The sequence below is a fragment of the Malus sylvestris genome, chromosome 14 (genome assembly GCF_916048215.2).
Source record: "Malus sylvestris chromosome 14, drMalSylv7.2, whole genome shotgun sequence".
In the NCBI taxonomy this organism is placed as follows: domain Eukaryota; kingdom Viridiplantae; phylum Streptophyta; class Magnoliopsida; order Rosales; family Rosaceae; genus Malus; species Malus sylvestris.
This window is the reverse complement of record NC_062273.1, coordinates 16,831,171-16,843,448: the sequence shown is the minus strand read 5'-3', so window position 1 is coordinate 16,843,448 and position 12,278 is coordinate 16,831,171. Positions and strand designations below refer to the sequence as shown.

The 12,278-nt window shown below is 37.6% G+C and overlaps 1 protein-coding gene across 1 annotated transcript; it reads right to left on the bottom strand.

Annotated features, from left to right (window-relative positions):
* Positions 1–1,071: 1,071 nt before the first annotated feature.
* LOC126599063 (uncharacterized) lies at positions 1,072–10,286 on the bottom strand. The gene is made up of 4 exons (XM_050265425.1): positions 9,978–10,286; positions 9,462–9,725; positions 9,098–9,266; positions 1,072–1,175 (listed from the first exon to the last, which is right to left on the bottom strand). Exons 1-4 carry the CDS (start codon positions 10,284–10,286, stop codon positions 1,072–1,074), a joined length of 846 nt encoding a protein of 281 aa, XP_050121382.1.
* Positions 10,287–12,278: the final 1,992 nt, after the last annotated feature.

Sequence of the window (12,278 nt, the reverse complement as noted above, 5' to 3'; positions counted from 1 at the left end):
CATTCCTTTTTTTTTTTTAAATCCTTTAGGGTTTAGGAAACCCTAAAATTGCTTCTAATTTAATTTTATAAATTGACTCACATATTCCACATAACAATTTAATTGTGCGATGCATGAAACAAATATATGAACATATACAATATATATCAGAAGGAAAATATAAACATAGAGGGGTTCATGCATCATGGGGAATGTTTTCATGCTTCGTGGACGTTTCAAATATCTTCTTTTATTTTAAGTGTACCTGATTTGCAGAAAACGAATAAGCCTTTAAATTTGGGGGATGATAGCCTCCTCCTATGATGCGTCAATTCCTCAGGTTCTGGCAATAACGTGCTGATAACGTGTTGTAGGCCTATTTGATTGAACAATCTAGGGTTTAGAGAGATAGGGGGTGGCAATATTGAGGGAGAAGAGAGAGTGATTTTATTGTGAGGTGTGTTTCATTCACCCCATATTGCCTTTATTTATAGTAGTAGGATAGGTAAAAATCTTTCCCTTTACGATTACAACATTTAATAGGTAATCTACTCCTAATAGGAATATAAGATACGTTCCCATATCTACTAGGATTTACACAATCATATTCTTATTCTAAATATGACTGCAACATCTTCATATATTTTCAACAATTCAATTTTTTATTTTTTATTTTTTTATAATATCTTGCCTTTTTACGTAGAGACAGAAAGAACTAATATAACCCAAATACACAACAATATCGTAAATATCATTGTACACTTTCAGGTTCCTCTTATTATATGCATGCAATATCATTTTTTGTACGGTATGTAGAGGTTATGTACAACAAAATTATACAAAAATTTCACCCACTTTAGAAAATACTATTTTTTATAACCCACTTTAGAGATCTCTCGTATGACTAGTTTACTAATCCTGAGTAGTTCCACCAGGGAACTGATAGGCTAGCACCTAGCCAAAAAACCAGCTCGGCACCCAGGCTATCCACTCCAGCCCAACATTTTGATCGGCACCCAGCCCAAGCCAGGCAAGAGACCGGCCTAAAATTGACAGACCCACATGTTGGGCCATCTAACGTCAGCCGAGCCATCAACCTCCTGCACGATCAACGCATCGCAAAGAGATCCTCGAGGCTGAGGTTGATTCTGGGACAGAGGGAGATTCTAGGTTCTTGGCGCAGAGCTCCTCCAAATCTGAATTTGAAAAAATGCGAAAAAAATTATAGAAAATCGTGCAGAAACAATAAAACGAACATCAAGCTCGGGAAATTTAAAGAGATTAAGAAAATGAAGGAAAAGTCATACCTTTCAAGTCGATGAAGGGCTGGTTTTGCAGAAGGAACAAACTTTTAGAGAGAGAGAGAGAGATGGGTGCTATTGAGGCAGGAAGGAGAAAAAGATGAATAAAGCGGTTGGGTGCGTTGTTTGCAAAAATAAGAGGAGGAGAAATTGTCTGGACTGCCCACAAATTTACCGGATACTGACATAACCTCTATTTACGTTATTATTAATCACTTTTAATAATAATAAAATAATGATAAGTAAAATGTTAGATCATTTGACATAAAGACATAAAACAGTAACAAATGACATACCATTTACTCAAATCTGAATAGGGAGGTTGATTCTGGGTTCTTGGTGCAGAGCTCCTCCAAATTTGAATGGGAGAGACAGAGAGAGTGGGAGAGAGAAATGCAGGGAGGTTCACACTTACCTTTTTTTTAATAAAATTATTATTTTATAATAAAGAATAATAATATTTTAATAAAATTGACTAGGCTATTTTTTTGTTAGGGGTGGAGATGCATTTGGTCTATTACCATTCATTAGGGTCTATCACTGTTCATTGAGTGGATAAATGCGCTGGGTGCTGGCGCATTTGTGTTAGGGGTGGAACTGCTCATTCTAAGAGGGAGGTTGATTCTGAATAGGGAGGTTGATTCTGGGTTCTTGGTGCAGAGCTCCTCCAAATTTGAATGGGAGAGACAGAGAGAGTAGGAGAGAGAAATGCAGGGAGGTTCACACTTACCTTTTTTTTAATAAAATTATTATTTTATAATAAAGAATAATAATATTTTAATAAAATTGACTAGGCTATTTTTTTGTTAGGGGTGAAGATGCATTTGGTCTATTACCATTCATTAGGGTCTATCACTGTTCATTGAGTAGATAAATGCGCTGGGTGCTGGCGCATTTGTGTTAGGGGTGGAACTGCTCATTCTAAGAGGAATTGTAGTGAGAAGGAGTTAGAATGTGGTGGAATCATAATCAGATTCCTATTAAAATTCTATTTACTAAAATTTTCAAAAATCAAAGTAAGAATAGTACTGAATTATATAAGCTGTTTATTAATTCGTATGAATCAGAATGAAAATCAATGTGATTACTAAAATGCTCATATTCTAGTAATTTATTTTATACGCAAATATTTTTTTTTATTTTTTTTTTATAAAACTTCATTTAATCTTTTTTTTTTCCTAAGAGAACAAAATTTGGTATTAGGTTTATGTGAAAGGGAATCTTGGAATTTTAAAAATAACTGATCATAATGAGGAGGACAAATTCATTCCGATTCCCCCAATAATGTGAAAGACAATCTTTGATTCAATTCCCACTAAATTACAGGAATCCAATTCCTCCAAATTTTGAAGTTGGATTCAAAATTGTGTGGGTCCACCAAATATTCATTCTCCAATATTTAGTAGACAAAGGAATATACTGTAATCGGAATCCAATTTTATTTTATTTTATTTTGATTACCCTTATCATTGGAGTTGATCACGTTCATAGTTTTGTTCACTTTACCAAATAAAAGGCAGGCAGGCATCCATACTACGCTTGTGAAGGCATGATGTTGGTCATGCCAAATACGAAATCATAATCTCATGATTGGGGAGTGATTGATAGTTCCTAATAATCTAATTTGTTCACGTACAATTCATGCGATGGTTTTATTCATATTAGAAAATGTCCACACACTGTGTGTGAAAAAAAAAAAACTAAGGAGACTATAGATGTTTTAACTATATTTTGTAGACCATATGATGTGGTAGTTGATGGTTGAATTCTTTGTTTTTTTTTATTTAAAAAAAGGAATCCAACTATCAACAGCCACATCATGTGGTCTACAAAATATGGTTCAAGTAAATGGTCCTCTAGCATCACCCATGCGAAACTTTTAAAACTTTGTGGGAGCAAATGAGGAGAGAAATGTGGATTAATTTGATTTTTATGGATTTTTTTTCATTTTTGAGGGGGAGAGAGAGCGAGCGTGAGATTTAAATATCATTTTTCTTTGATGAGATGTGGGTGAGGGAAGAGAAAAAAAATGTAAAATCTTTTTATGCAATATTCCTTTAATTTTCATGATTTTTTTTATATTCTTATTTCATTATGAATTAGAGGATTAAATCGTCTTTTTATTCTCTTTTATTGATAAAGAAGGTTATATCAAATAGTAGAGATTAGGAAAATGATATTTAAATGTCACGAGCGCTCTCTCTCCCCCTCAAAAATGAAAAAAATTCCATAAAAACCAAATTAATCCACATTTCTCTCCTCATTTGCTCCCACAAAGTTTACCAATGCTTAGTGGTTGAAGTAGTAAGGAGCTTGTTTCCCTTAAGTAAGGTCTCGAGTTCAAGCCTTGTGAATGGAGAGGCCAGCATTAGGAAAGCTTGCCTCACAAATGGGGTTCGACCCAGCTCAAGGGATTAATCCTCGCCTACGTGCGGGGAATACCCTCAATTCATCCAAAATAGCAGAGATTAGGAAAGTTGCTCAAATATTGAGGTTTTCAAATTACAAATGTGATGGTTTAAATATTTTAACTTTATGATCACATGGAAAGAGAGAGAACTGATAGTGGGAAACAATTAACATGAAATAAAATATCTTTAGAGAGGCAATTCCAAGCTAGTCTTTCAAGCTATGTAGGGAATGTTCTCGATGCCGTGGAATATGGAGTATACCATTGAAGATATTAAATGGACGTGACCAAATTTAGTATTATCTCTTGGAACTATATCTTTAGAGTGGCAAACTTTCTTGCTGTGCCTTTGCTTATCAGAGTCTTCTTTTAACTGGTTGTCAATTGTGGGAGCATCAAGTTCCTCCTTTTGCTTTAGAAGCTCTTCGTTTTGATTCTGTTAGGAACGGTATAAGGTTTTCTCTTTAATATATATTTCTTTTGGCTAAAAGAAACATATATGTTTCTTTTGACCAAGTTAACGGGGTCAATTACATGACGTTGACTTTTAAATTTGATAGACAAGGCATGTGGATATATAAACGAACTTCAGTTCCTCCCAACCACAACATATAACTTGTCCTCTAAGATTTCTCAAAGCCCAAAGTAAATGTTCTTACTTGTGTAAAAAAAACATGCCCATTTGATACGTAAGTATCCATGAACATTGCCCCATTAACTAACAAATAAAAACATCAGTTCACAGTCCAAACCAAAATGCGGACTTAACCATTGTCGTATATCTCACACTTTAATGTTAGAGCATTAATCTTTAACAATTTTGTTAAATTTTTACTAGTTTAATAATTGAACAGTGTCAAAAAATACTTTAACTAGTCTCTTTAACTTTCTAGACAATATATTCTTATATATGATTATTTGCTTGGCTCCTATATATCTAACTTTTTCACAATTATATCTGTTTCTCCTTGTCATGATGATCAATGACATCAATTAATTTGCGGGCAATACTCAATTATATAATATGGTATAGCCTCCAGGATGTTAATTACTTGGAATCGGAGGATGTTTGACTTATGGGTAAGTTACATTTTGCACCTTCATAGTTTAGGGCATGTAACAGTTTGGCTATATTTTTTTATAAAAAAAATTGACACTTTACTAGTATAAAGTTATGGATTGTTACAATATCGGCCTTTCCATCAAGTTGACCCCTGTTTTTTTATTTTACATTACACTCCGTCGACGAATATTTTGCTTACCCGAGCCCCAGATTGATGTTGAAAATAATTGAATAAAGTTGAGGTACAATCACAAAATTAATTGGCAATCTGGAAAGTAGCTCAATTATTTATACGTACATACAAGGTCCCTTAATTTTTTGATGTGGAATTCACAATCTCAACACGCCTCCTCAAATGTGACCAATTTTTAAGTTTAACACATAAACAACACAAATCGGGTGACATGAAGCACGAGTGACCGTTGGTCTTTACACATGAAATAACTTGCTATGATACCATGTAGATATATGACTCCTTGTACATTTGGAAATTATACGTTCCTATAACATATGCGATAATTACAGAGATGATTATATATCTCTATCTATATTTAGTTGAGGTTTATTTATTAAAATAAAATAAAGTTCTAATTTGTTGTGCATATATAAATGTTAATTCATTTGTCACCAGTATGACTACATGCACAACAAACTACTTATTCAGTTCTAATACATTTCTTCTATATTATGATAGAAGATTTGGAACTAAATACATCACCTCCAACGAAGCAAATACCATCTCTTGCTTGCGAGGTTTTTTTTTTTTTTTTTTTTTCCTAAAGAAATTTTAATGTGTCCAGAGTAAAGGACGTTACATCATGTTGAGGAAAATCTTTTCAAGAATTCCCTTCATTTATATAATGACATATCATGTAAGTGCCCATGTTCGAAACAAACAGAAAAACCTCTTCTTCTTTTGGGGCAGCGGAGAAGCGTAGCAGTGAATGCAAATGTATGGGTCTATACCTTATTTTATTATCATACATGAATAAAATATTTCTTGGACGCAATAAGCAGTAAACAAAAAAATTAATGCGTTGAATCTTGTAGAAGAGGGATATGTTTGGAAGTCTGAATTCCCAGACTCCCATCCGCTTTTGTTCATATCCTTTCCATTGATGGTCTCACGGGTCCTCACTGAGGCTTGGCTGGGCGTCTCGGTTCTATGGGTGGTGACTTGATTGAGAATTTCGGATCAAAAAATAAAAATAAAAATAAAACATTTGATTGCTTCCTTGAATTAGCAAATACCATATATATGCATTCACATGCTCCGGGAAAAAGATTTCACTTTCATCTTAGGGGTTTTTCATGCCACTTAATACTAAGGTCTAGTGATATTTCTTTTCATTTGTAATTGAAAGATCTTAAGTACGATTCTCACCAAAGCGAATTTGAACCATATTATTATGGCTAACCCAGTGTGAGGCTTAACTCACTCCCTTATCATCTTAGTGTAGATAATATCATTTGTTTATATATATGTAAAAAAATAAAAAATAAAAAAATAAAAAAGAGTTTTTCATATCCCAAAGTATTAAAGTTAATATGGTCGATAATATGGTGGGGTATGATATGGGCATGTTCTTTTTTTTTTTTTTTTTTTTTTTGGGAGAACTGGAAATATGCATAACCAAGGCCGAAGCCAAAAATATAGGGAGGCCTACAAGGCAGCAAGAACCAAGGAAAGTACATACATAAAGCAGTGAAGGAGGGTACAAAGGCTAAAGACGTTGCACCAAGTGCAAAGGCGTCGCCCCCTCCACTACCAAAACAAAATTACGGAGGACAAGGGAGCCCATTTTTATTCAAAACATGCACCAAAGAAGATGAGGGACGGTTAATCCAAGTGGAACTGCACATCTTCGTATTGTAACTTGACTTCAAATGGTCCGCCGCCATGTTGGCCGATCTCGGAACCCAAGACCAGCAACACGTCTGAAGGAGTCTTGAAGTCGCAAAATTTTTGTCAACGTAGGAAAAGCCTCCCAGCTGCCAGAGGATAAATTATTTACCAAGCAGGAAATGTTCTTCTTTGAGTCGGACTCAACTACAATCCTCTTCAAACCCAATGAGCTAGCAAATTCACAACCATATAATAATGCAAGAGTCTCCATCGCAGCGGCACTTGGAGCCTTAATTTCAGCTTTCTCGCCACCACAAAACTCCCTTCATCGTTTCTAGCAATGACCCTAACAAAACCCTCACCATTGGCCGCAGCCCAGCTTGCATCCACATTTAGTTTAGTAAATGGAGAATGTGGGGGAGACCAGTGGGGCAGGCATGAAAGGGCTGACTATACAGGAACAGAGTTCCCCATTGGGTTACGGGAAGCCTCTAAAAAGGCTCTAGTCTAGGAAGAGATAGACATAATGACCTGTTATGGTGCGATAGCCTTCTGGTTATAGAGGTAGTTACACCTAGCCTTCCATATGTGCAAACAAGTGAAGGCTGCATAAGATAAGAAACAATTAGTTTCTTCCTTCGACCTCATATTTGAATTGATGAGAGATGATAACCAATTAGCCAATGTTGTGAGGCCAGCCCTATCCACCTTGTAATTTAGAGAACCACCAAGCCAGATGGTTTCAACCCACAAGGACAACAGGAGCAAGTGCTCAACAGATTCCTCGTGAGCATTGCAGAGAGGGCATAGCGGAGAGAGAGAACATCAACACCTATAAAGATCCTTCATTATAGCCAATGCCCGATTCAACGCCCTCCATATAAAGCTTCGAATCTTCCCGAGGTGGTGGGCGCTTCAACTTCCAAATAACCTTCCAAACTGAAGAAGGAATCGAGAAAGATGTGGACATAACCCTAGCCACCAGTGGCATCGCATAGGAATGTACCTTGTGGTATCCCGACCTCACAGTGTATATCCCGTTCATATTCTCCGGCCACACCAGTTGATCCATTCATAATTGGTCACTAATGTTAGTGTTCAATTATCTCCTTGCATTCCTCCTCCAATATAAAGGGCTTGAGAAAGTCAATATCCCAAGTCCTCATAGGCCCACAAATAGGGATAGCAAAAAGGTGGATTGGGCTCGGATGTGCCATCCCCATAACCGAACCTATTTATTTTCCCCATATCCGAAACCGTAAAAAACCCGAACAGGTATTCCCCATAACCGAACCCGTTGGGTAACAGATTCCCCATCGGGTAACGGTTTTTCCATTATGAACCGTCTGAGAATTACGCACAGTTTGAAAAATAATCCAACGCCCCAGTATCAGGCATCCAATTAAGTAGAGCCCCTTATAATTTATGGCAATTATAATGTGATAATAACGTCATGAACCACTAACAAGTAACAAACATTTAATTTAATTTCTGGTCCTTAATTGGTACACCTTCATATCCTTTACACCTTAAAACATGCATACAGACAGAAAAAAGAGAAGGATTAGCTATTAGCTACTAATGCTAAAGCCATAGTAAATATCACAACCCACACAAACATAACCAAAAATAAAAACCAAATTAAAGAAAAATTGAACCTAGCTAAAGCTAAGACAAAGAAGAAATCTCCCTAGACAAAAAAGACTTAATGATATGCACCATTGGTTGTTGGAAGATTTGATGACCACGCGGTAAACGGGGTTCCAGTAGCCCATTTCACCACCGCCAACCATCGGAGCCGAATCCAAAATTGATGACCAACAATGAAACCGTTTTGTTGGAGATGGCTTGGAGGTGGTTGATTTTGGTTGTTATTGTTTCTCCAAAAAGAGCCTCACAGGCCAAGTGAATGAGCTGCACACAACAAATAGGTTTTCCTTCCCAAAATTGAAGTATTGAAGCATTTTTTCTGACCTTTGAGTTCTTCCAGTTTCCATGATGGAATAGGGTGCCCGAGAATAAGAGACGGGATCCATTTGTCATGCCAAAGTCGAACACTTTCCTCATTCATTATTTGCCAATGGGCAGCCCAAAGTAAAATATCATGACCCACCAGCAGACTCGTTCATCCCCAAAAAGCCCTGCCCCCACGTTTGGCCTCAGAAAAGAGCAATTAGGGAAGTACCGAGCTTTAAAAACTTGATCCTATAACGAGTTTGGATCTTGCAATAGCCTCTAGCATTGTTTAGCAAGAAGGGCATCATTAAAATCACAAAAATTATGAAAACCCATACCCCTCCCCCACATGTTTCAACAGCCTCATAAGCTCCCGGGAAACCCAATGGATTCATTTCTCCCCTCGTTGCTGCCCCAACCAAAAATCAGTAATCAATGACTCCAATTTCAAGCATAGAGTAGTCAGAAATTTAAAAATGTTCATTGGGTAACTTGTGAGAGAGTGTATTGTTTCCAACCTTGAATTTTTTCCAAAATCCTACCTTTAACATAAGCAAGGCCCTGCTTCTTCAAGCGCCCCCAGATTGATAGAATGACCAAGTAAGTCCCCGAGTCATCCATTGTGGACATACCAAGAACTTGACTGAGTTCCGCAGAGAGACCTCCCGAGATGTTAACACCAAATAAAGCACTAGATTTTTGCAAATTCACCTATTATCCAGATGCTGCATAGTAAGCATCAATGATCTTTACCAGGTTGCAATAGTTATGTCGATCGCCTTAAAGGAAGAGCAAAGTATCATTTGCAAAAAAATATATATGTGAGATTATAAGGCCACCAGGTTTCGTACAAATGCCTATTAGCTCACGCCTATCAATCGTCAATTGAATTAGCCAAGAAATGACCTCACTTATGAGGAGGAAAAGATACGAGGATAACGGGTCACCCTGACGAATACCCCTTGACGGGACAAACTTCTTTCCCAGCTGCCCATTCACAATCACCGTAAAATCCACTGATTTCACACACTTCATAATGAGATTTCTCCACCTCGTGCAAAATCTCATCTTCTCCATCACCGCATCCAGAAAGTCCCACTCCACTCTATCATAAGCCTTATGCATATCAAGCTTAATTCCCATCTCAAATTTTTGTTTTGTTTTCCAGAGCTTCAGGAAGTGGAACATCTCATAAGCAATTCCAATATTATCCTGTATTTACCTCCCTACCACAAAGGCATTTTGCATGGGAGAAATAATGTTCGAAAGGATGGAGTTAAGATGGTTAGCCAACGCCTTGGACAATTTCTTATAGGAATAATTGCATAAACTTATAAGCCTGAATTGCCCTACAGATTCTGGGATTTTTACTTTTGGGACCAAGACAATATGGGTAAAGTTGAGTCTTTGAGGAAAACTTACCCTATTCACGATGTCACAAACCACACCATTGACCTTTGCGATTAACGATTCACAAAATGAGTGGTAGAACAATCCTTGGAAGCCATCAGGTTTAGGGGCCTTCATTCCTCCCATTTGGAAAGTAGCGATTTTAATTTCCTCCCCCATAATCAAACTCGTTAAAGCCTCATTCATCTCCCCACTTATTGAGTTTTGAATGCAATCCAACAACTGACCCCAATCCCTCTGCCCTGAAAAAGTAAACAGAGTGACAAAATGCTCTTCCACTAGACTTCGAACAGCCCCCTGGCTGTTGCTGTCAACCCACATATCATTCCCATCTTTAATTTTCACCACACTATTTCTCTTTCGGCTCTGCAGTGTGGACTAGTGAAAGAATATGGTATTTGTATCCCCCTCCCAGAGCCACTTAACCCTGGAGCATTGTTGCCAGTAGCTCTATTCCAACTCCCACAACCTTTGAAGTCTCATTGACTTCAATTTGATTTCCTCCCAATTTGTACTCTAATTATATTGAACTTACTCGAGTTGATTTAGAAGGTTTTCAATATCCTTCCCTTTTTCCTTAAATTCCTTTCGACTCCAACATATTAGCTGTGATCGGTAATCATTCATCATTTTCTGCCACCGAGTGATCCTTTCACCACCGCACCGACGCCCCCAATAGCTTTCCACAATTTCTCTACACCTATCCTCCTTGGACCCAAAAGCTTCGAACCTGAAAAGCTCATTCAATCGTTAACCTCTTGGCTGGCATTGGATAATTAAGGGACAATGATCGGACCCAATAACCATGTCGTGTGTCACCAATGTATTGGGCCATTTCTCCTGCCAAAGCTTGTTGGATAAACTCTTGTCTATTCATTCTTTCACTAACTGTCCATACTTAGTGCCACGCCAAGTGAAGCTAGGCTCATTGAAATTTAAATCCATCATCTCTGCACTATTCATAAATTCCTCTAAAAACCTTGGTCTGTGTAGAACACTTCTGATCCCCATGTTTTCTCATGATCCCAAAGAAACTTATTAAAGTCGCCTCTATAGAGCCAGGGGAGAATGGACGGCCCAAACCAAGTCTTCATCCATCCAACCTCAGAATGTAGCCTTCTCGGCCTGATATGTGCTTTCGTAAACCCAAGTAACACGTGCCCAAAACTTCGCACCCACCACTCTGATCCAAGCACCAGTAATGTGCTTGGAGGAAAACCCAACTTCCACCTCCAAAGAGTCATCCCACCACATGCTCAAACCCCCAACACACCCAGTTTAAGCAACATTAAAACCATTTGGATAACCCATACGTCGTATAACACCTTCAATTCTACAATCCTTCATTTTTGTTTCAGAAAGAAAGATCATAGAGGATTTGTAATTCCGAATTAGCCCATAAAGGGCCCGAACTACCGTATCCTACCCAAGACCAATGCAGTTCCATAATAGGTGTATCATGGTTCCCTTGCTGCTGTTGAGGGCTAGCCGCTGCCACCATGTGAAGAGTCACCCTTCCCTATTTCCACCATAGTTTTTGTCTTCATTTCTGAGATATCTTCCAAATTTTACCACAGTTCCTGATATTCCATGGGAAACTCCAGCAACTCATCTTCAGCATATAAAGCTTTTTCAATCTCTAGACATCTTTCCCTCACAGTCATGTTTCAGAGTCTAATTATTGCATGTTGTCTCCTCTCAGAACTACATTCTCCCCCCTTCGTCTTCTTATGAGAAGATTGATCCAGCTATGTATTTCCTTCTTCGAACCCCGTCTTGTGTTGTTATCTCCACTTCTCTATTGTAAGGAGGGTTCACGTAACCATATTGATCCTTCTAGACGAGGATCAACCTAAGGCAAAGCCACATTCATCATAATCTATCTACTTGTAAACCCGAAGTTTTTTTATTTCCTCCTCTCGATACAAAATAAATTAGTTATTCCGTGTTTCTAAATTATTGAGTCTAAAGTATTTTTCTAAATATAATTTTATCGATGTCTTATGTGTGAAAACAAATAATTTTTTATATGAAGTGAGGGCACATTTTTTGGCGTTGCCCTGGGCCTCAAAAATCTCTGAACCAGCCTTGGCTGGGTGCTTACGGGGCTCTTTGGCTTTCTTCTTGTGCTTTTCAAGTTAAAATTAACACTGTCAGTGCGGCTCGTGGTTCTCAGCGGGCGTGGCTAGTTTTGGTGGTATTCTTATGGATGTTTTGCAAGATCTTTTGGTGGTATTGTCTAGGATTTATCTCAAGTAACGTTTTTTTCCATACCTTGGTCTATTACCCTCTTATCTGATTCATTATCATAGT

Excerpts from the sequence above, each read along its gene's own strand:
- LOC126599063 (XM_050265425.1), bottom strand. The coding sequence starts at position 10,286 with ATGTGGGTTGACAGCAACAGCCAGGGGGCTGTTCGAAGTCTAGTGGAA. Across the intron at positions 9,267-9,461 it reads TTTTCCTCCTCATAAGTGAG|GTGAATTTGCAAAAATCTAG; the intron begins GTCATTTCTTGG and ends TCTGGATAATAG. Across the intron at positions 1,176-9,097 it reads GGGCCTTGCTTATGTTAAAG|ATTTGGAGGAGCTCTGCGCC; the intron begins GTAGGATTTTGG and ends TTTCAAATTCAG.